Source organism: Nilaparvata lugens, chromosome 12, assembly GCF_014356525.2.
Source record: "Nilaparvata lugens isolate BPH chromosome 12, ASM1435652v1, whole genome shotgun sequence".
Lineage (NCBI taxonomy): Eukaryota > Metazoa > Arthropoda > Insecta > Hemiptera > Delphacidae > Nilaparvata > Nilaparvata lugens.
In genome coordinates, this window is record NC_052515.1 from 9437026 (window position 1) to 9463516 (window position 26491).

A 26491-nucleotide genomic window follows, 5' to 3' on the forward strand; every position below is an offset into this window, starting at 1 on the left:
TTTTTTCCTCAGCAAAAATAAAAACTAACCTCAATTCGAGCACATTCCATGGTCAGGAAGTAAAGATAACGAAGTTCAATTGTTGATATCTAAATCTATTTTCATATTATACGAATATTATAAGTGATCAATATGGCTTCTTCTATTCGATTATTATCTGTGCTTGGCAAAGATTTTAAGAATTGCTGTTCCGTTTGTAAAGTTGTTCTGCCTAGAAGAACCTACGGAAGTCTTTCAGCACAAACCCGGCATCGTCTCTGTTATAAATCAGGTTTGAATATTTATTATAATATATAGGCCTACCGCTCCTTTTATAGTATTCATTAGGTTATCATTGACCTAATCTTATTCAAGGCTGAGCTGTAAGTCAATTGAGTTAACTGTAACGGATCATCTTGAACTAAACTTCAACTAAAATTTAATTTTACTGGTATTCACATTAATTTATTTCTAGTACATTATCAAACTTTCATGAGGCATGAGCTTCTAGTATTATATCAAATTATTCAACTCATTAATAACTTTATTTTACTTTTGAAATCATTCACCGAACTTGTTTATATTACGATGGTGAGAATAATATTACACTAAATGATATTTTACAACTATTTTCAGGTGCATTCACCAAACCTCGGTTCTTGTGTTCAGCAGCAGAACAAGCTAAACCAGTCGAACAAGATGAACCACCAGTCAGGAAAACCACAGAAAAAATTCAAGGCAAGTTAACTTAGTCTACGGTACTTTTTATACCTTCTGATTTATTAATTACTTAATCTTGTGGGATCGATGGCGCTATAGAACTCGAGAGACGTAATTCAACATACAACCGTTCAAATCGCTTTTAGTAGTCTAAAATTCAAATTATTACCCATAAATTCATTTACACTGTAATATTATACCTTGTCACACAGCTGCTTCCAGACGTTTCTCTTGAAGGCGGCCTCATCCAACTGCTTATATGAAAAGACAGCTTGTTAGAGAATATCAGAGCAGAAATCCTATAACTGGTGTGATTGGTGGAGGCAGGAATCTGACGTAGAATCGATTAGCCACAAAGTGGCAGATCAAAGATGCTCCGCAGATGCCTCCAAAACTCGCTCAAGTTCAGTACAACATAGAGATGTTTCATCCGAAAACATCAGAGAGGAACCATGTTTGTCAAGGTCATTTATTATGACTAGGAATAGTGTAGGCCCCAGCACTAATCCCTGAGGAACGCCAAAAGTTACTGGAAGAGTCTAGGAGTTTGCACCACCAAGGGAGACTAGCTGAGTCCTTCCAGAAAAGTATGAGCCCAATATGGAAAGAGCTGAGTCCCTTAGACAACAGAAACTCAGTTTTCTAAGTAGAATGTCATGGTGCGCACAGTCAAAAGCTCGGCTTGGATAACAACACAAAGCCATAGCAAGAGACCACCTTCCGCGAAGGTAGCATTAAGCTGGTCAGCTACATTTGATCATCTTCTACTTAACCCACTCGTTTGTTTGTTTTTAATATCTTCCCAGAGACTCTTAACAAAGTATGAGAATTGTCAAAAAAATAAATGCTTGAAAACATTACTTTCAATAAGAAAAAATACACATGACACATACCCATACACATACACACACACACACACACACACACACACACACACACACACACACACACACACACATATATATATATATATATATATATAAACATATCAACACACAAAGGGCTCCTCCCTACACATATATTCCTGTGTAGTATAAAATACACCTTCCAACAATAACTCTTTTAATTTCCTTCCGAATAAATTAAGATCTTCAACGTTTTTCATATCATCATGGAACTTTCTAAAAAATTTAAGATCCATATATGTTGGTTTTTTTCAAAAAGAGCTGTCCTATGGTACATGGAAGCAAAGTCTCCTCTATTTCTGGTTTGATACCTGTGGGAATCACTATTTCTAGCCGAAGCCTTATTTCTCCTGAAGTACATAATCACCTCATAAATGTAAAGAGAGGGAACGGTGATAATGCCTAGCTCCTTGAAATGATTCCTGCAAGATTCGAGAGGCATAATTCCTTTTATTGACTGTATAGCTTTTTTCTGCAGCCTGAAAACTCTCTCCAAATTCTGACAGGACCCACCCCAAACAACAATGGCATAGCGAATATGTGACATAATTAGGGAATGGAAGACTGCCATTGTCAGTTTGGAATCATTTAACCTTCTAATCTGTCTGAGTAAAAAAGCACCTGAGGAGATTCTATTACAAAGCTGATCAATATAGTAATCCCATGATAAATACTGGTCTAAAGCTATCCCTAGGAACTGGGTTAGTAGAAGAGGGTGCTCTTATTGCCTCAATTTCGCCCTTTTCACACTTTTTATATTGTAATGTGTAATTAAAAGGTATTTATCTATCTATCTACATGGTCGAATGCGCTAACTGTTGATCTCCCATTTAGGAAGCCAAACTGCATGTTTGAGAATAGGCCATTCTCCTCAAAGAAATCTTCCAGCTGAAGCTGATCACTGCCTCAATCACCTTGCCAAAGACAGGAGATTGGCCTGAAGGCTCTCACGATCACCCTTCTTGAAGACTGAGACAGTTCTTGATGTTTTCAAAAAAACAGGAAAATTTCCAGACCTCAAGCACTCGTTGAAAGATTCAGAGAGAGAGAGAGGAACTGCAATGGCATCCACAACCTCTCGAAGCATACTCACAGACAAACATATCTGGGCTTTTAGAGTGTTTGAAGGAGCGTATTTCCTCAAGACACCTGGTGTGGTGAGGCGAAAGAGAGTGAGATGCTCCTGTCCCGACTGGGTTCTTCCCTCCAACAAAGCGATTGGATCAATGGCAGCATCCACCAGGGCACCCACTATGTCCCGAACCGAACCTTCAAAGAAGCTATTGAAGTCAATCGGGCTTGCAAAGTCAATCCTTTCCGTGGCATGGATCTGTTGGTATTGATCACATCCCAGGCAGCTTTGCATTGGTTAGGTGCATCCTCAATATTTGTCTCTCGGTTGCTAACATCTTAGCCAGCTCGATCCTCCTCTTGTAGAATTATTTGAAATTTCTATACCCAGCTGAGCTGTCGGCGTTATCACCCTCAAATTTGTTCTTGAGGATGAGCATGATCCCCTTTAGATCTGGCATCAGTATACCACTACTTGTGGCCATCCAGATTTGCGGTATATTTGCTATTCTTCTATTTCAAGTTCAGATTACAATTAAGATTATACGATCTCTTCATCGGCAATTAGACAATCGACTTTAACTATTATTCATTAATATAGACGAAACTTGAATTTTCGTAATTTATTATCCTTATTCCTTATATTAATCACTCAATCCTTATATTCTTCTATTTCAAGTTCAGATTACAATTAAGATTATACGATCTCTTCATCGGCAATCAGACAATTGACTTTAAGTCTATTATTCATTGTTATAGGTATATTATTCAATTGTTAGGTCTTTTCCATCAATCCCAGTTCTTCTCAAGACATCTATCATTTTCTCATGTTGAACACGGTCGAAGGCCTTCTTGTAATCAATCAGACATGCAAAAACATTACAACCCACATCTCTGCATCTTTGAAACAGAACCTGCACACCAAACAGAGCTTCCCTTGTTCCCACAGCCTTTACAAAACCAAATTGATTGGGTGAAATTTGCTCTTCACATATGTTATAAATTCTTTTGTGAATGACTTTTAGAAACACTTTAAGCAAGTGACTCATCAAACTTAATGTTCGGAAGTCTCCACAGGCTTTTGCACTTGACTTCTTTGGAATTGCAATGAACTCTGACTCCAACCATTGATTTGGGATTTTTCCTGTTGAGTATATGTGGTTGAAAATTTTGGTTATTGTCTTCATATTTTCTTCATCCATTAGGATGACGGTAGTTGATGCAGGTTTATTGATGTAATATTAATTGTTCATTTTCGTTTAAAATAATCGAATTTTGTTAAGCAATAAATTATATTTTACAATAATTTTATAACCAATTTACATAATTAGGATAAAATATTATATCAATTATTAATTCTACATTGTTAAAAGACGATCTGGCAACAGAGCAAAGCGAGAAAGAGATAGCGCTATCCGCTTTGTTGAATGACAGACAAGGATAGCAATACCATTGCTAATCAAACACTGCCATTATAACGTGGACCTCAATATATATTTTTTTTTGTTGCAGGACAAGCGGAAAGCCACGAATTCCAAGCGGAAACTAGAAAACTGCTTGACATTGTTGCCAAATCTCTCTATTCGGACAAGGAGGTGTTTATTCGTGAGTTGATCTCGAACGCAAGCGACGCCCTGGAAAAGCAGCGCTATCTGTCGCTGACTGAAAGCGGAGGAAGTCCCGCAACTCAGATGGAGATTCGGATATCGACTGACAAGCAGAGTATGACACTCACTATACAGGTGAGAGTTTTTTCTCATGAAATCAAGATTTTATCATGGATCATAAAGTCAGTGGTAATAATAGGATCGGTTTGTTGCCACCTTTCATCATAGAGAAAATATAGCATATGAAGATATTCCATGATATAGGTCGTTTTTGTTCCGAATTTTTGTTAACAAGCGATTTCTGTCTCTATTATTATATAACTGTTGGCCGTATGAGAGAGAAAGGGTACAACCACATTGAAAGCGAAGCGGAGCGTGGCGTGGCGTTGAGGAGCGTCGTGAACAATATCATGTTGAGTAATGAGCTAAAACACACTGGAAGCGTCTACTCGCAGAGCGGAGCGTGGCGTCAAATTTTGGAACTAGCTGGTTTGTTTTTTGGAGCGTCTACGAGAGGAGCGTCAAAGTGCGAGTGCCCTACATACTAATGGTCTATACATAATAATGCATTTGTTCTACTACATTTTCCACCATCTACTGCACTAGTAGGCTATATTAATGTTTGCCCAAATTCCCATGTAATGTGTATTATTTGATTATTCAAAAAAGAAAATTCATCCATTGTACTTTGAAATCAAAAGTAAGGCTATTCTAATTCATTTCATTCATATATCTATGAAATATGGTTACCTTGGTGTTGTTACAAGCCTTTCTTCAGCCGATATTAGACTCCTCCTATTAGTAACTTGTTTTTCCAAATCAGGCTCCACTCTCGTCAAAATATAATCAAAGGTTGAAGTTGACATTCGCATGTACTAAAAAAATCGGGACTCATGCTTTCTTAACACATTAAACAGAGGGTGATATTCAACAAATAGTCGACGGTTCAAGTTAATTTAATTAACCCACTCTGTCCTAGCAGGCTTAGCTAATATCCAATACTTTAAGTAATTATTCTCAAAAAGTAATGTCCGTGCATAGGCCTACTAGACACCGCCATTTTCTAGGGCCTTAACGCTTGACGCTCAGACGCTTCCTGTGTGAATCATGAACGCTCTGACCACGCCACGCTACGCTCCGATCTATAGTGAGGTCCACGTTATAATGGCAGTGTGTGATTTGCAATGGTGTTGCTATCCTTGTCTATCATTCAACAAAGCAGATGGCGCTATCTCTTTCACGCATTGCGATGTTGCCATATCGTTTATCAATCATGTAGAAATTAATAATAATAATAAATTCATTTATTCTTCCAATTTATACATTACACATAATCAGAAATTATGAATATTACAGTTGATATAATAATAATAATAAATTAATTTATTCTTCCAATTTATACATTACACATAATCAGAAATTATGAATATTACAGTTGATATATCACAACAACAATCTTGCACATTATAAGAATAAAGATAATTAGTACATTATAAGTACAAAGATATCACAATAACTCATTTACGTCAAAAGAAGAATAAATAATTTCAAGTACCTCGAGGACTAAAAGTCCTGTTTGGGGCAACATCATATTTTTAATTAAGAAAAAAAGCAATGAATTATTTTGCCGAGTCGGAACTTGCATAATATGACAGGGTGAGGAATTTTAGTTTAGATAATACACGTATATATTACCATTTTAATCTACTTTCCCTTCAATAACCAACAATCAATGCACATTCCAAGTAATTAGCAAACTCATAAATTTCATTTTATAAATTTCCGTCCATAATTATCAACATTATAGGAAAATAACTCATGTAGCTTGATTAATAAATAATATTATCTTCACACAATTTCCAAGAGAGAAAGAAGACATTAATCCAATAAAACCCGCAAATCCATATCTATTCTACTCTTGAAAATAAACTTTCCACATCATTTTGTAATAGAAGCCAAGCTTTTACTTCATTTTTAAAATTCAACTAATTGACAAAATATTTAAATAATATGAAAATTTATTATTACATCTTTGAAAAATATATTTTCTTGACAAATAAAATATGATTAACTATTTTCAACAATAATGAACAGTTAATTTCATCAGATATACCATTATCAGCTGTTTGGGTGGCTAGGCTGAGAACTAACAACCCTTTTCTCCTATCTTCCTACACTGCCATTATAACGTGGACCTCACTATAGAACGCCACGCCACGATCCGCTCCGCTTTCAGTGTGGTTGTACCCTAAGAACGGCTCAGAATGAGGGACTACCCTTATTCACGAAAAATAACTATTAAGTTGAAAAGTAACTATTATTAACAAATGAAATAACTACCAGGTCTATCTATCGGCTTAACAGTGAAATTTGGAATATCGCTCTATATCATGGGATATCTTCTTATGCTATATTCTCTCTATGCTTTGATTTTCCAATGCCTTCCATAGTAGATAGCTGTGATTCAAGATATCACACTAATTTTGATCCTATATTAATTTCCTGTGTTGTTGTGATCAACATATTGGATGAGTTCGACTTTATAATTGTCAAAAACACTGATTTGTTGGAGTGATCCGTGGTCTAGTGGATAGAGTGCTTGCGTAGCAGCATAGAGATCCCAGGTTCAAACCCCACTGAGAGCCAAAAGTTTTTTAAACAGATCACTCCCGTGTTATCGGATGGGCACGTTAAACTGTCGGTCCCGGCTGAAGTATGACAGTCGTAAGGCCCATTGACGGCTTAAATTATATATTCAGGCGGTGGAACATTCCCGCAAGGAACTCCCCACCAACAAAAGCCATACGAATTTATTTATTTACTGATTTGTTAAAACAATTTGAGATGATAGTTCGGTTGTTAAAGTATTATTTAGTCTCTAGTAAATTGAAAGCCTAAATATTGAGCAGCAGAGTATATACAGTGTGTGCGAAGCCCTACGATTGGTCATTAGCTGTTGACTGATGAAGGTTTAGCTCTACTGTCATTGGACGGGGCTAGATACCCCCAACTACTCCAAATATGGTCGTGATCTAGTCTCGACCAATGACAGTAATGCTCAACTTTCATCAGTGAATATAGTGAACTTCAAGTGTGAATAGCTAACAGCCAATCGCATTGGATGAGAACGACTTGATATTGTCAAAACCACTGATTTATTCAAACAATTCGAGATAATAGTTCTGTTGTTACACTATTATCAATCTCTAGTAAACTGAAAGCTTAAAAATTGAGCAGTAGAATTTTATAGTGTGAGAGAAGCCCAACGATTGGCCATTAGCTGTTGACCAATGAAGGTTTAGCCTACTGTCATTGGCCGAGGCTAGAGGCACAAGTATTCCAAACATATGAAAATAAATTGGAAGTTCCATTTGTTCAAATGGGATTTTCGTTTAATAATTATTATTCCAAACATGGTCATGAGAACCGTTAATCAACAAATGAAACTTAGTCTTAACTAACAAAACCAAATAAGCTATGAGTAAAGGTCCTTAAGAAGGGTTTATATTAGTCAACTTTACTTGAATTCATGTTTTGTATAAAATTATTTTATTTTGCAAACTTTAGGTCAAGTTTACAAGATCAGAAACTTAAATCCCCTATACCAATGTAGACCCTTCTTCAAGTTTTGCAAATGTTGGAGATGTTTGACTTTTAGATTCAACTCGAAGATTCAACATTCAAATCTTGAAGGTACAATCCAACCTACAAATGAGAAAATGAGTTAAAAACAGTTGTCAGTCAATGTCTTTCTCCATCCGGCACTATAGCCCTAGGTGAGCCCTGGCCTCCTTCACAACACGCCTCCATTCTTCTCTGTTCATGGATCTTTCTTTCCATCCTCTCACCCCCATCTTTCTCAGGTCAAGTTTCAAGTTTTTATTGGGCCAGTTGAACATAGAAGTTACATATAGCCAAGTCACAATTCACATTAAAGAAACATATAATAAATTGCACAAGTACAATACATACAATAGACAATAATAGATAAAACAGATCAGTTAAAGCAAATTTACAATTAGATCAGATAATTTAGTGGTCTCCTGTACTTGGGTACTAAAAGACAAAAAAAAGCATTATATTAAATTGACTAGGGTGCTGTGACTGGGGTAGTCATCCATCACTTGGTCCACCCTCCTGTTCCTTGGCCTACCTTTTTTTCGTCTGCTGTGCAACTTGCTATTGAATACTGTTTTGGGCATTCTAGCCTCATTCATCCTCATCACATGCCCAAACCACCTTATTTCTTTGGGCCTTAACTTGGGCCTGCAAACTTGTCAGTCAATGTAAATTATATAAAGAACATCTAAATAGAAAAGTATAATGCAAGAAACGTATGAAAAGTAAGAAGAAAACTGTGATATTATTAGTTTTTTAATTTATAATTATATAAGTTACTTTTGAGATTATGAGAACTTGAGTTTAAGTAAACTTTACTTCAAGTTTTCAAAATCACCAATTCAACTCAACGTTGAAAAAACGTGAATTTAAGGAATCTTGGCTAATGTAAACGCCCTTCAAGGAATTGCACCTGAAGAATATACAATTTTGAAACCAGTAATACACAATAATACATACAATTGAATTGCCTATTTGAAAACATAATAATAAACGCTACAACATGAAACAAGGTGAGTAATATAAGACGATAAATTTCATCATTTTGTTGTAACTGTGCAGGACTCAGGCATAGGTATGACTCGCGAGGAGTTGGTCTCCAACCTGGGCACAATCGCGCGCAGTGGCTCGAAGGCGTTTGTGGAGAAGGCGGCGGGAGGGGAGGCAGCCTCCAACGTGATTGGTCAGTTCGGAGTCGGCTTCTACAGTGTGTTCATGGTGGCTGATGACGTCACGGTCTACACGCGCACGCATGCGCCTGATGCTAAGGGATGGTGTTGGACTTCTACTGGGTTAGTACAACTGATTAAAAATTGAAGCTTCTTGTTGTTCTATGTTGGATCCGAAAGTTTTTGTGTTTACACGTTTAAATATAATAATAATATCGAGTGACCTGGCTGGCTGTCTGGCTCAGGTTGGTGTCAGAGTTTTCAGGTCGCAACTGATCAATTTTAGGGCCTCTGACATGACCTAACGACTGCTTTTCTGGCAGCCGGAGGTAACGTGTCCATCCGAAACACGTTTATGAATACATATATATGAAAATTTAGAACACAATAAACACTATTCAAATTAAAAACATTACGAAAACTAGCTATAATGAGGTTATAATGGCAGTGGAGAAAGATTGGAGTACAGCGTTGCCGATTCTCTGCCTTGTCACTGCCTTCTATACAGGATAGCTGATACCCGTATATCAGATGTAATATAAATTGTTCGTTCTTGTAAAAAGTATTCAATTATATTTTATTCGTCAAGAAAATAACGTCTTTTCAATGATTTAATAATAGATTTTCATAATTCAAAATAGATATTCTGTTAATTAATTATATTTCTACATTGTTGAAAAATTGGCTACTACGTTGTGGAGCTAGAGCAGGATAGCGCTATCTGCTTTGTCAAGTGATAGACAAGGATACCAACATCAATTTTAATCGAATACTGTCATAAATTGGACCTCACTATTGGAAATTAATAAATAAACTTCCTCTACTAATTGTTCTCTCCTAATTATTTATAATTAATTTAAGCCAGTTACACACACACGCACATCGAGTTTTGGACGTTCTAATTTTCGTAGTCCTTATATTATGAAATTCTACCAGAATGAACGGAGCTTGGCAAACACATGAATACACATGAACTGTTGATCAATCTTTAGAACTTATAAGGACGGGAAAAATCGATGTGTGTGTAACTAGACACATGTATAAAAGCATTGGCAACTGTATTGTATTTGAAAGAATAAGGCTCAGCTCACACTACCTCGACTCAAATCGTACGACTCCAGTCGAGGATACTCCAGTCTCTCGTCCTTACGACTTTTTAGCTCATTGTTACTACTTCAGTTCCATGCTACTCTATTTTCTAACCTTACTTTATTAAAAATATAAGATGAAATTCGTCACAACTTAACATGTAATAAATTTAATAATGATTATTATGAATATATTGTCTTATCGAAAATGATAAAGCATCACTTTCATAAAACATAACCTCACTTTCATTAAAAATGCACGGTACTACGCAACTCAAGTCGAGGCTCGACCAACATGTCGAGTCGACGCTCGACTCAGTCTCACAGTCGTGAGGTCGCGGAGACTAGAGTCGACTGGTCTGAGTGTCACCATTTGAAAACACATGCTGCGTCGAGAAGAGACTAGACTCGCAGTCTCTTCTCGACTTGAGTCGCGTAAATGTGAGTTGAGCCTAAGACGATGTTTGTACTTCATTGTATTGTATTTCTCAGTATTGTATTGTTTGTGATGATTTATTGTATTTCTCAGTTATCTCAACTAACCTATTAACTGACGGTTAGTTGTATTTCAAATAAACTGATGGAATAATCTACTTGTTTCTGTTTAATTTTCAGACTAGGCACGTACGAAATAGCGGAAGCGTCGGACGTAAGTCCCGGAACGAAGATCGTGATGCGTCTGAAGCCGGAGAGCCGTGAATTCGCTGATGACGGCGTTGTGAAGGACATCATCAAGAAGTACAGCAACTTTGTCGGCAGCCCCATCTTCCTCAACGAAGCCCAGATTAACACCATCCAGCCCCTCTGGGTCATGGACCCCAAGGCCATCACTGATGACATGCATACTGAGTTCTACAGGTAAATCGATTTCAATTCAATTTATTCACAACACAAAAAAGACCTATTAGATAATAAAATAAAATAGTGCAATATTCAATCCCATTCAATATATAGAGTAAGTATAAATATTATTGAACACATTTCATAATTGTATAAAAAAATAACAAATGAGTGTACTTACATGATAAAATTTAAAAGCCAATTTCAAATAGTTTTATTTATAACGCATGAGAAGTTCAACAATTTTTCGTGAGCACCTTTAGTTGCGCTTAAAATATCTAGACGATATTCAATTTCACGCCATACATTGTCGATCTGGAGTGATGTCCTGAATTACGGCTTCAATTCTTCGTTTTAGGTCGTCAATATTACATAACTTCCTTGCATACACCTTATTTTTCATGGCCATACCCTACTGGAAAACGTTTGTGAACAGTAATAACCAATGATTTGCTTTCGTTGAACCGCAGAACGCTCATAGCTTTCTCCTGACTCTCTGTCACCCCACACCATTGAGTCGACTGTGTTCCGATAGAGGTCATCACACTCATTATAGCAGCTACAGCAATGTTTGCCACAAAAATAGGCGCGCTACTAGTATCTTTTTCTATGAAATGTGTTCAATAATTTATGCTCACCCTGTACATTAGAGCACCGATTATCCGGACATCGGTTATCCGGACGTCCGTTGGGATATCAAGAAATGGAAATTCCCTAAAAACCTTATACCAAGTGACTGATTAAGGTACAGTACAATATTTTAATAGATAAAAGATTTGAGTTACTGAACCTTAATTGGATTACCCAACATGATGCCTATTTTAAATAGAATGTGAATGAAAGATGACTATATTAATCATATCACATACTACACGTATTATCAAGTACTGTAGGGCAGAATGCAAAGTTTTAATTACTTCTACACTTGAGAACTTGGATAAAATCAAGTTAAAATCAATTATGCGGATTACCACTGTCATGTATCAATTAGTTCGGAGTTGATATCTGTCTGCTCTGTCTAAAAATACAAACAAGGATTGCAAGCCAATGTCAATCAAATTCTGACCTTATAACGTGAATCGCACTCTAGAGCTAGTGTACTATATTTTATAGTCTAAAAATGACATAAACTCTAGAAACGCAAAACTAACCTAACTATAACATCAGTCTCACTGTAGTAGTAATTCATCAACTATTTCAATTTATACTCTCATATATTGTATTTATATAAATTATACGTTAACTTTTTGGTAGTTGTGGGCAACGTAAATTGTATTTATATAAATTATACGTTAACTTTTTGGTAGTTGTGGGCAACGTCTACGATAAATCCTGCTTCACACTACACTAAAGTTGTGTTTAATTGTTAATTAAATTGTAAAGCATGACTTAGCTTTACATTGTATAATGTTTTATGATTGAGCTATTACTATTCTGATTTTTCTAATATCATTGTGGGTAGAACTTCCCCCACAACAATTGTTATGTTTTGAAATGTAAATATGAAGACAATTATTGTCCATTTATCTGTCTATCTATCTATCGATCCATCTATCTCTCAATTTATCTATAAAAGTGACAGTCCGTTAATTTTGTGTTTGTGTTTAGGTTTGTGGGCAACGCCTACGATAAGCCCCGGTTCACACTGCACTACAAAACGGACAGTCCGCTGATGATACAGGCACTGCTCTACTTCCCTGAGACCAAGCCAGACATGTTTGATCTTAGTTCGGACAAGAGCAGTCAGGTGGCGCTCTACAGCCGACGAGTCCTCATACAGAGCAAGGCTGACAGTCTTCTGCCTAAGTGGCTGCGATTTGTCAAGGGTGAGTGGGTTCGGATGCCACCTAAAAATTTAATTTCCATTCTCAAAATTTTGTAATAATTCATTTTATTGTTTGTACAACTTAATACATTTTTGTAACATAGTTACATTAGTAGTACCCTTCTTTTTTTATTATACATTCTGTTTTATACTGTTTTTATACGTTATACAGAGTATTCCATGAAAGGTGTAATAGCCGACGACCATAGATTCTACATGAAATTCTCAATAATATAAATTATACAGTGTCCCACGAATGGTGGGAAGACCGTAGATTCTACATACAATTTGCAACAAAAAAATTCTGATATCGACCTCAGTTCTCGAGATGTATCGATTTCTCGATTTTATTGAAAACGACAACAACTAAAAACCTATCAGTCAAAATCTAATTCTAAGAATATGGTTCTTATAAATTTGTTGCTCTGTTTGAAGTTTTTGAACTTTTTATAAGCGTTAAAACTGTTGGAAATTTGACTTTGAAGTCGACAAATATACTTTTTTCAACTTTGAGCGCTCATAAAAAGTTAAGAAACGTCAAACAAAGAAATGAATCTTATTGGAAACTCCTTCCTATTTCCAACCATTTTCTCAGAATTAGAAAAATGAAAATAGAAATCTGAGTATTTTTTAAATTATTTTGTCACCACATGTTTCGGCAACTAATGCCATTGTCAAGTGAAAAAATTGACATTTTCGGCATTAGTTGCCGAAAAATGTTGTGAAAAAATAATTTAAAAGGGGAATCAGATTTTTATTTTTATTTATATCAAAAGTAGCTCTTAGAATTAGATTTTGACTGATAGGTTTTAGTTATTGTCCTTTTTAGCTGAGTAATCGAATAAAACCAATTTAAAATATGTAACTTCAATGATTATTGAGATAAAGGGGAAATGTGCAAAAAACGTAATTTCCTATCCAGAAGATATACTGGATAATCTGAAAATACTCTGTTATTCTGCGACCAATCTTAATAAATGAGGTATGCTTGAAATCTTGATAACATTTGCTAACTTTTTTTCTGTTGTAAATTTCTGTAAAGTGAACGGTTTTCGTGAAATTTGCAATCAAAAATTTATAATGGCCGCCATTTTGAAAATTTATATAGAAAAGTTTTTGTTTTATTTTTAAAGTTGAGTCTTTATAGCATAAATATACATGCCAAATTTCAGATCAATACATCATTTCGTTCTTGAAATGAAAATTCCCAAGTGAAAAAACAAAATGGCAGCTACAAGGATAACCGCTGAGTTTTGGACACTTAAAATACGACATTTGTAGTCTCCTATCAACCAGGAACAATACCCTAAAATGTTCGACACTACTTCTGAAATACCCTGTGTAACTAGGATACTAGGAAACTAATACCAACGGTATTTTAAATTAGATGAAATTGTAGATAATTAAATACTAAAGAACTCTTTTAATCATCTCTTTCCAGTTGTTTGTGTTTTATTTCTTCCTTTTTTCGAATACTCCCTAGTTTCGTTGAATGTTGAGTAATAATTTCAAATTTCAATGTATGAATAATTTTGTAGGTGTTGTGGACTCTGAGGACATTCCACTGAATTTAAGCCGTGAACTGCTTCAGAATGCGGCCCTAATCAGGCAAGTTGATTCAATTCGTAAATATTTTCGTTCCTCTACAGTTCTACATAATCAATTTCAAGTTTTTTATGAAATCAAAAAACCTAGGATACTATAATAGGTTGTGTTGAATTTAATGTTTAAAAGGTAAAAGGTCAGATGCCAGATTAGGTTTTTGCTTTTAATTGACAATATGCTAGTATTATTATTATTTGTCCAATTCACCACTCACTGAATGGGTATTAGTATATGTCGATAATTTGGTAAAATTTAGGCCTATTTCAATTATTATTTATAGCAAATTACTTGAGCAAAAGAATATATACATAATAATACTGAGCAGCATAGCACGTCTTGTAATGTGGTTTAAATTCATCAATTGAGTAATGCACAAATGCTTAGGAATTGGTCCTTCATGAATATTCTAAATTTACGCCCTGTATTATCTTGTGGTGACTGGTAATGCGTTGTACAGTCCACCGCATATTATTCAAATTGTTTTGATTATTTTATATAATAAACAAAGAGAACGTAACTTATCCAACGTATGTTTTGACGATTCCATACTCTGATAAGAGTCTCTGTGTTGCTTTTAAATACGAACTTTAACTGCCGATGAGCATTTTTTTTTTTAATAGTCTTTATTCATCAGATGTACGAAATACATTGGAACAGTGTCAATAAATTACATATAAATATAAATAACTAGGCTAGCCTAGAATGTATAGACAAAAACGTTTCGTCAAAAATCAATGTTAAACTCTTGAAAAGAATACAGCGACAATTTGACCAGATATTCCTTTAGATTCTTTGCAAACATTCTTGGATCTCTAATATTTGGAGATTGCTTGGTAACTTTACAAAACACTTCTTACCTCTGTATATGTTTTTTTCGTAAAAAGATCTAATCTATGCCTCTCTATTATACGACCAAACCTTGTATTATAACCGTGAGTGTTATTTCTCAAGTTTGTGTCACCAAATTTTTTGAAAAAGACTATAACATCATATATGTATTGTCCATATATTCATTCATTACGATGCAGTAACAGACATTGGAGTCACTTGTTCTACCACCAGACACAGAGAAGGTTAGGATCTTATTCCGCTGTGCAACATACTACCTAATACCAGAGATGAACGAAATCGTAACGAAATATAGTATTCGTTTCTCTATGCTATTACTAATGTGAATATTTTTCTTCAGGAAATTAAGAATTGTGCTGACCAACAAAATTCTACGTTTCCTGAACGATAAATCGACCCAACAGCCTCAAGAGTATGCAGACTTCTACAAAGATTACAACATTTTTCTGAAGGAGGGGGTGATCACCAGTCAGGATCAGAATGAGAAGAAGGAGGTTGCTAAACTTCTCAGATACGAGTCTTCTTTGAAACCTGCCGGTGAAACGGTATGTGTCACTAATCATTAATAATCTGTCGTATAAATATGAACAGAATATTTCATCAGCAAAGATTGCTGTGGATTGAAATGTATAATCAAAAATGTAATACTTCACTTTAGAAATCTTGCCGAACAGTAATTCAAACAGAAAAATTAGAGTGTGTTCTGGTTGCTTTTTTCAAAATTTCTGTATTTGAATTTGGAAAAAGCAACCCAAAATCTCACATGTATGTATATAAATTGAAGAATGATGCCACACTAAGGGTAGTTTGCGTAGTGAAAGCTTAAACTGTATTGAATCAGCTAGTGGCTTCACTCAGAATAGACCACATTAAAGCAAACGAGACTTGATATCGATTCAATCCAGTTTAAATTGATTTATTGTTCAAACTTGCACTGTGCAAACGGCACTTGAGGTACGTTTACATAAAAGCTATCAAAAAATGTTGATCCGAGATCCAGAGGCATGCGGAGAGACACGAGGAGCGACTGCACCAACATGACAATGTCGAGGCGATCCAGCTGCTAGACAATGGAGGGTTGGTGCGGAGGCTCAAAAGGAGGAAACCGTTTGAACTAGTGTAGTGCTTGTTCAGTGAAAGAGCAGAGCAGTGATTGAGTGAATCTAGCTTCTATAGTACAGTCAATAAGTGTACATATTAATTAAACAATAGCAGTTTAATTAATATGAGAAATTCCTGCTGAGAAATTCACTGTTCAATTTTTCAAGTAGTATTTTAGGATAGAAAAAAAATCTCATTAGTATTATTTTAGACTAGATGGCTATAGTATTGACTATTAGAAAAAATGCTAATTTTATTTAATTTATATTGAAATTGAAATGTACTTAAGGAAGAGTTAATAACAGCATAAAATAAATTGTACGACAGTATAAGCAATGGATGAGGAATTAAGTCATACTCTCAAATATCAGTGAATGTATCCTACATAGTGAGAATATAATTCCTGTAAGTTCTGATGGCTTTATTCATATTAGCTCGGCCTTTAGAACTATCGGGATGTATATTTTCACAATAACGATCAGTGACTCTGATACCGATGAGTGGTATTGTTAATGCTCCTTTTACAGAAAAAAACTGTAGAAATACAATGCATGAAGATGCAAGAATATACTATAGAAGAAGAATACAAACTGTGAATGAATTTACTTTTAATGATGCTTAAGCTCTGATTTTCAATGAATGTATTCTCTGCTTGGCAGTTTCTGAAAAACACAAGTGTAATAATATTAGCACTACAACATCACACACAACAACACAACTGTAATATTGATTCTTGGGAGCGTTCACACATTCTTGTTCTGCCATTGGAACCAATGGGCCTATTTTTCATTAGAGCAGTATTGCATTGGTAGTCAGGCCTTACCAGAAAATACTCTTGTGTGAATGTAGTGTTGAGTAGTGAGTTATGACACTAAAGCTGTGTTTACACCAAAGTTGTATTCAAAATATTTTGTACCCGTCCTTTTAAATTCTACCAAATTGAACTGAACTTTGGAGACATTATGATGTGTGTTTTATAAAGTGTTTATTGATCGAGCGAAGTGAGGTCTAAGATTCAAGTCGACGGTTTGGGGCATTTCTCTTAATGTTTATATGTTGCGCATTTACGGCGAAACGCGGTAATAGATTTTCATGAAATTTGACAGGTATGTTCCTTTTTTAATTGCACGTCGACGTATATACAAGGTTTTTGGAAATTTTGCATTTCAAGGATAATATAAAAGGAAAAAGGAGCCTCCTTCATACGCCAATATTAGAGTAAAAATCACACTATAGAATTATTCATCATAAATCAGCTGACAAGTGATTACACAGATGTGTGGAGAAGCCAGTCTATTGCTGTATTTCCTTAAGGTCTATAGTTTCAATCAGGTACTTGTGGATGAGACACTGCGTGAGGTCTACTGTTCACAGAACTACTAGTAATTCACCTTATCTACATAATTATATAAAAATTAATTTATGTTTGTTTGTTAGTTTGTTTGTTCCCTACAGACTCGATAACTACTTGACAGAACGGCATGAAACTTTGGGAATATTTTGTGTGAATATTGGGGATGGTTTCTGACCAAAAATTTTTATAGGGGGGCTAATAATAATTATTTATTAATCCATTTTACAGACCTATGTTTTCGAAATTTTCGGCCGAGCGGCTACCTATAATTTAGCATATAAAGTTTCCAGCTTATTTATATATTTTCTGTATAGGGCTATACTTGTATAGGGCTTGTTTATTTACTTCATATCACTTGAAAATGTCATAAATGTCCGAAACATGTTGTGATAAAATATTTCAAAAAAGGGTACTGAGATTTTTATTTTCTTTATATTTAAAGTTACCAGCTGTATAATGAACACGTCACCCTGTGATAAATTGTGTACTGGTATTAAAACGGTAGTTTGGAGTTGAAGTTAGTGTAGTTTATTGGTACCAGCTGTAGATAATCGTCCCTTAGAAGACCTATAAAATAATTATCACTCCCCTATCATTGAAAAACTGGAAAATGTCGGAAAAAATTATTCATCTCATGAAAGAGAGTTGTTCATATTACTGAAGAATGACAGACTAAATCAATTTTTTTTAATTTAGCTTAGCTTATATTCATCCTAAAATGGAAAGAATATGGAATTCTGTGTAATTCATCGTACATCGCATATTTCCTGGACCATCTATTGACAATCAACAACTATGAAAACATTAAATTCATCTTTGAAACACTGATTTATTTAACCTATCTATTTTTTTCAATTCAACACTTTACTGATATATATTACTACCAATTGATTGAGAAGAATATGTTTTCGGAATAATAAATGCTGCATGACTAAGCACATAGGAAATCCGTATTGAGATGTAAATGAAAATATTGATTGTCAGATAAATTTCAAGATTGATTGAGAAGAATATGTTTTCGGAATAATAAATGCTGCATGACTAAGCACATAGGAAATCCGTATTGAGATGTAAATGAAAATATTGATTGTCAGATAAATTTCAAGATTCACCAAATAAAGTGAAGTGTGACATGAGATACATTGACTTTTTGGCGGTACGAAGTTCGCCGGGTAAGCTAGTTTGCCATAAAAGCTAGTTTGCTACAATCAAGTAGACAAAAAGCAGTGAAGTTTAAATGAATGCATGAACATGTATCCTAAATCTGAGTCTGTATTCTAAGTCTATTTCAAATCCAAGTCTATATTGTAAATCAATTATTTTGTTTTGTAGGTGAGTTTGGAGGACTACTGCAGCCGCCTGCAGCCGGGTCAGACAGAGATCTACTACCTGTCTGCGGTGAGCCGCGACCTGGCTTTGAGTTCGCCCTACTACGAGGCGATGACTGGGAAGAAGGTGGAGGTGCTGCTCTGCTATGAACAACATGACGAGGTGGTGTTGATGCAGTTGAGGCAGTTCGGCAAGTACAACCTTACCTCCGTCGAGAAGGAGATGCGGCAGGATAAGGAGGCCGACGCTGCTCAAACGGAGGACATGGGTTCGTATTTTCGATATTAACATTTGGTATAATGTTGAATAGTTTTGGTCATAGATATACAAAGTATTGTACCTGGGTACGTATTTTCATTGGGGAAAGATAGCATAAGAAGATATATCATAGTATACAGTGTGTTGCACGAAAGATTTAACAGTCAAAGACCATCGATTCTACATGAAATTTGCAGCAAAAAATGTTCAGTAAAATTTTCCTATATCGATCTTAGTTTTCGAGATATATCGACTTTTTCGGGAGGAAACCTCTGTTTGGTTGGGATTATATTGTTGCGTAAACTTTGAATCGCAATTTGGGTAAATTTGTTTTAATTAAGAAGAAGAAAAAGATATTTAGAAAGAATAAGAAAATAAGAAGTAGAGTAGACAAGCTCGCTCTGCTCGCCTATGTTTCATGTAGAGTGGTCAGGCTCGCTACGCTTACCTAGTGGCTTGCTCCGATCGCCAAAGTGTCATGAAGATTGGACAGATTCGCTTCACTCGTCAAAGTTTTAAGTGGAGTGGACAGGCTCGCTTCGCTCGTCGACGTTTCATTTAGGGTGGACAGGCTTGCTTTGCTCGCCAAAGTTTCATAATATAGAGTAGACAGTCTCGCTCCGCTCGCCAGGAGGAAATGCGTCCGGATAAGGAGGCCGAGACCGGTTTAGCCGAAGGCCTGGGTTTATACTGTATTTAGTTTCTTCTCCTCTGTCCTTCTTTTTAAATGTATTCCATATCTTTATCCTTTTTCTATCCTTCCCCCATTTTCATATTCTATCTCTTTTCATTTTACATCTCTTTTTTCTGTAATCATCTCTACTTTGGTAGAGAGTTAGTGGAGAGGATATTTTAAATATTCTTTCCGAAGAATGGACATTGATATGTCCAAAGCTCCGCCAATTTAATTATTATCTAGAGTTATTATACTACAAATTGCTTTTTCATGTCATATACAGTTCAATAATTATTTTCTTAGTCTATATTATGTAAATTCATCTTTAATTTTGCTGTATTGTAAGCTATTGTATATAAGTGTATAAGCCAGTATATATTGTAATCTACATAAATAAAGTTCTCAATCAATCAATCAATCTTCTTCTTTTTTCTCTCTTTTTTTCCTCTCTAACTCAGATTACTCGTCTTATTTTTCATCTTTCTATTTAGAAATAAGAAGATCAAAAATCTAAGATTTCACCTTATCTAAATTTGGGAGAGGAATAGCACAAGTTACCGTATTTTTTCTCTCCCTATCATTTTGATGATGTACTTATTGTATCAATCAATAAAGAATAAAGAAAGAACTAACTCTGTAACAGATTTGAAAAAAAATGTGAAAAACGTTTTGTTACCAGGTCCAGACAGCTTACTGCCTGATGTGTTGGACAAAGTGATGGCAGACATACAGACAACGCTGAAGGGGCGAGTCCAGTCAGTCAGAGTCAACAAGCGCCTTCAGACGCATCCTTGTGCTGTAAGTTCATTAACAAAATTGTATTGAATCATTGAAAGATATTTATAATAAAACTAGATCTGCTCACCTGCAGAGATTCCCTTCAAACTGCCAACATTTACTGATATTTTATAAATATGATTTTTTTTGTAAAACAATAAATTCAACACATTCCTTATATGAAGAGGTCTCGGATTTCGGTGTAACCCCCAGTCTATCAAACGGTGAAAGTTTGCACGCTGTAGTGGGAATATATTTTTCACTCACTCACACACACATCATTTCTCTCTCTCTTTTTTTCTGTATGCAAGCTTTTAGAACAAACATCGAATCAATGTGAGAAAAAATCACTAAGAAAATTAATTTAAATTTGATTGTGCACTGTTGTTCACTTCAATGCCAGAAGACGACTGCCGAGTTCCTTACCCCCACCACAAAAATGTTGGATAAAAATCAGGCCCTAGAAGACTATTGAAAACTGTCCATCTTCTTTCACATAGTACAAGACTATTGAAGAAGACTGTGTTTATCCATCTGTGTGTAGGGAAGAAATGTTGGCAGTTGAAATGAATGCAGTTTGAAATGAATGTCACTTTAGACATTGTTATAAAAATGGTTTTTGTTCTACTTTGTCAAAATAATTTCCGCTCCGTTCAGCGTGAATGTATATATTTAGCAGACTAGTAAAACTGAAAGAGCAGTCAGTAGTATGTGATCATGCTATAGTGAGGTCCAGGTTATAATGGCAGTGTAGGAAGATAGGAGAAAAGGGTTGCCAGATCTCAGCCTTGCCACCCAAACACCTGATACTGGTATATCTCATCAATTTAACTGTTCATTATTGTTGAAAATAGTTAATCATATTTTATTTGTCAAGAAAATATATTTTTTAAAGATGTAATAATAAATTTTCATGATTGAGATTAAATATTTTGTCAATTACTTGAATTTCTACATTGTTGATAAACGATGTGGCAACATCGCAAAGCGTGAAAGAGATAGCGCCATCTGCTTTGTTGAATGATAGATAAGGAGAGCAACACCATTGCTATCCATTGCAACACTGCCATTATAACGTGGACCTCACTATAGATAATTAGATTGGGAAAAATTTTCATGAAACACAGAATCTGTGTTGTAATCATCGAATTTCATTAACCATAATCTCTTCTACCTTGGTTTGTGAGTTCACGCTATTGGCCGTTATCTCACTCACCGATTGTCGGCCGATATCGTCATGACACCCAGAATGTCCTCCGAGTGACTAATTATCATTAACATATGTTTCTCAGCCATTGAAGGACTGGGTGTCATAATGATAAATGTTAGGTAAGTATAAGAACGGCCATCCAGTAACTGAAGTAACTTTGGTTGCTTGTCATAATCAATTATGAATGATTTTTGGCTTGTTGAGGCTTGAGGATTACAAATTTGTGACAATTTTTAGTCGTTTTATTCAGTATGGTTTCCTACAAAACAAAAACATGACTAGCACACAAGATATTCTATTATCATTTAGGGCCGGTTTCCGAGCTCGGGATTTAGCTAAGTTCTAGACTTCAAACAGCTGGAGTCAGAAAATTGGCTTTCCGAAACGGGGCGTAGTCTTAGTCATAGTCAAAATAAAATAAAGAGAAAATAGAGTAAAGTTTCAGCTATTTTTAATTGTTTAGCAATATTTCATTTCGTCAAGGAGAAACGTTTCCAATTATCATAGAAATGAGAAAATAAAGATTCGTTTTGTTGCAACCATTTACTGCGACTATGCCCCGTTTTGGAAAGCCAATTTTCTGACTCCAGCTGTTTAAAGTGTAGAACTTACTTAAATCCCGAGCTCGGAAACCGGCCCTTATTGATCCCTGTGTTTTAACTTGAATTTCACCTAATTCCAATTTTATTTTATCTACCGCAACATCACCTCGCTACCACACAAGGTATTCTAGTATTATTTAATCTTTATCCATGTATTTCTACTCGAATCTCACCCAATATCAATTCTATTTTGGATAGGTAACGGTGGAAGAAATGGCCGCCGCCCGCCATTTCCTCAAGATGCACGGCGAACGCATGGATGACGAGATGCGTTTCTCAGTGCTGCAGCCTCGGCTTGAGATTAATCCGCGCCACCCGCTCATCAGGCGGCTGGCTGCCATCTATCGGCAAAAACCCGAACTAGCAGCGCTTGTCACCGAACAGCTGTTCACCAACGCCATGCTGCAGGCAGGCCTCATTCTGGATGCAAGGACGGCGCTCACCTCAATGAACAAGCTGCTTGAAATGGCGCTGGATGGACAGTGAAAAGGTAACCTAACCTAAACGTTGGTTTCTAAATTAGAGGTTGATATTACAATAATAATAATATTGCTTTTATTGGTGGGGAATCCCAGGTGGAAGTTCCTCCTCGCCTGAATATATAATTTAAGCCGTCAATAGGCCTTAAGCAGGGAACCCACTTTGTCAAATTTATTTATTTATTCAAGTAAGTTACAATACATTCTGGTTTATACACGAATCTACAATAAATTACAGTACAATAGCTAATTATGCAACAAATTTCACATATTATGAAAACTTATTAATTACAATGAAGATTGAATGTAACATTAGAATATTGATAATATAGTATTGTAATGAAACTACATAAAATCAGCGGTGTTTCAACAATGAATAAATGATAATTTCAATGAATAAATATACACCTCACTATAAATTATATTTGTTGGGGTATAAGTAATTAGTTGCTTATTGCGTGTTATAATTATGTCGTCACCGTCCCATCGCCGCCGTCCGGCACCGTCAGTCGCCGTCTTCGCCGTCATTTTTCCAGCGATAACCCACTTGCCCGTCTGGTTAGCTCCGTCAGAAACTGGAGCTAACCAGAAGAAATGCATCAGTTGCGATGGAGAGTTCATCAGACGAGGAATTGCTAGTAATAGCCGCAGCATGTGCTGAAGAAGAAGAGATACAGAAACGGAGGAAGCATAGGTACTGGGTGCACGAAATCTTCAGAAGAAGAAACGAATATGGTGAATTTCATAATTTGTTTGACGACTTGAAAAAGACGATGTTCTTTTTATATTTCCGCATGACTCCAAAGAAGTTCTACGAATTGCTCGAGTTACTGAAATTCCCAGTGAAACACAGTAACTTCCGTGAGGTCATTGGTCCTGAGGAGCGGCTGGCCTTGACACTGAAGTAAGTAAATTTATAAATGTCATGTTACTTTTCCCATCATCGTGTGATTTGTCAAACGGCCAAAACTTTGATTTCATAATTTCGCTTACCGAATAATATTTGTAAATAACTTACCTGACATGGTATCAAACTTTTCTGAGATTTCCTGCCAAGCATTATCTTTGTTCCTGTTCTCGTGATAACTATTATCACTAGTATTATACAGGAAGGGATACTACCCTAATAGCCTCTATCAACATTTCGTCCGTACTCATCGCTCACAGAACAAAGGCGCACTACAACAAAACACTGGCGATGTGACTTCACTGATAGTTGAATGTCGACTGGAAGAATGATAAAAAAACGGACCGGCTATCCGGCAAGAATGCTCCAAACAGCAATGGAGGCCGACGGTGACTGACGGTCGTGGCCGGTGACGGACGGGTATAGTGGGTTGCCGTTCGTTTAAAACAATGCAAAGCAATGTTGCCGGTACGCAACGGTGACGGTCAGTGCCGGACGGTGCCTGACGGTGACGGCATAATGGGTACCCTGCTTTACGACTGTCATACTTCAACCGGCACCGACAGTTTAACGTGCCCATCCGATAACACGGGAGTGACTTGTGTAAGGAAGATGAGACGCCTTCAACAACTATGTAAGCTATTGCCTTCACCAAATATATGATGGTGGGAAAAGAACTACTATATAGTATGTTTTGGTGGTTATAAGATAAAACAAAAGGTGAACATTCTACTATATAATTTAATGAGTCTTTAACATATATTCACATTTAAACAAATCAAGATTAATTTATTATAAGAAAACAATATTAAAATGAAATTAATGGGGAAGCTACTCGCTGCGGCTAAAGATAAAATCTTTGTAGTTATGAAAATAATTTGAAAAAAGAAAAACTCAAAAAATATAACACCTACCTTTTGAAGATGGCTTCCCCCTTTGGCATTCACTGGTTGAAACGCGACGTTAATTATTAATTAAAAAATAAAAATAACTGATCTAATGAAATGGGTTCAGATCCCGTCTTATTCAATAATACAATTATTCTCTTTAAACTGCCCGAACTGCGACAGGAAAACTGTATTATAAAACAAGAGCAAAATCTATCCTTTTCACCAGAACAGCCGGACTTTACTCACAGTCCTAACGAACGAACTCTGCCCCAAAAGCTAATTTTTGGGTATTAATGACTCAGTCAATGCCAAACATGAAAGCCATTTCAAGTACATATTTCTATCTGTCACACAAGCGGAACGTTTGTTATTAGAAACAGAGAGAAGCTAACGTTAATATTGACAACAAATAAAATAAACAATCTTTCTGTCGATGACAAAGATTGTTCAAAGACAGAATACTGTTCATTGAGATTGAACTTTTAATTTTAAAAACTCTAAAATCCTGATCAATATGAGATAAATATAATTATGATTCATATGTATGTCCCATATGACCAGGTGACACTTGGTCAAAAACTATTGACCAGGTTTGAACTGGGGATCTTCAGGCTGGAACGGTATGCAAGCGCTCTATCCACTGGACCACAGATCACTCCGTGATCTATTAGTTTATATTAAGAATAGAATCTATTATATTATCTTTTTCAGCCAATTACTATTACAATAAATACCTACCAGTGTGTAATGTCTATAGAGATGATGGGTGACCTAACCTGAACTAACAATTGTTTTTAAAGGTAACCTAACCTAACCCAACATTGGTTTTTAAATAAGAGGTTGATATCACAATAACTATCAGTGTCTGTGGTGACCTAACCTAACATTTACTTCCAAATTAGGGGTTGTTTATTACAATAGCTACTGTTGTGCAGTGTTTATAATATACGGATAAAATTGACCTAGCCTAACATATTCCTAAAAAAATGAATAAACCTTATAAATTTCCATGTTTAATGCTCATTTCAACAGCAGCTGATGTTTTATGTTTTCAGCCAATCGTTTCTCCTCTTCGTGTCTCCGAATCATCAGACTCACTTCGCTCGCATCCGTTGCATCTGCCAAATCAACTGTTTTCTGTGGTTTCTTTGTTGTATTTATTCGTCTCTTTCGTTTCTGTATCTGAAAATTGTGTATGAAAGAAGTGAGAGAAGAAAAACAATGTTACTGAAGAAGTATCCAAGTAGATCAATGATTAATAATAATACAGTATAGTAATATATTGTTGAGAAATTATTAGATGAATATGTAAAAAACAGTTTTTGTTTTACAATACATTATTGTGAATCGTTGAAATTTTGTATATAAAATGTAGTAAATAAAATATTAGTTTCTGAGTTTGAATTTCAATTGCATGTTTTCCTCTGTTTAGACTAGTATATTATTATGCCAAAGGCCGGGATGTATTTGTTCACGGTACTATAGTGAGGTCCACGTTATAATGGCAGTGTAGGAAGATAGGAGAAAAGGGTTGCCAGATCTCAGCCTTGCCACCCAAACAGCTGATACTGGTATATCTGATCAATTTTTATTGAACGTTCATTACTGTTGAAAATAGTTAATCTTATTTTA

At 35.6% G+C, this 26491-nt stretch overlaps 1 protein-coding gene across 1 annotated transcript; it reads left to right on the plus strand.

The window, feature by feature from the left end:
- LOC111044408 (heat shock protein 75 kDa, mitochondrial) lies at positions 1-26256 on the plus strand. The gene is made up of 12 exons (XM_039438873.1): positions 1-271; positions 616-717; positions 4188-4417; positions 8963-9192; positions 10773-11015; positions 12606-12823; positions 14361-14430; positions 15617-15821; positions 19064-19328; positions 20674-20792; positions 22782-23073; positions 25915-26256. Exons 1-11 carry the CDS (start codon positions 133-135, stop codon positions 23067-23069), a joined length of 2109 nt encoding a protein of 702 aa, XP_039294807.1. The 5' UTR covers positions 1-132; the 3' UTR covers positions 23070-23073; positions 25915-26256.
- The last annotated feature ends 235 nt before the right edge of the window (positions 26257-26491 follow it).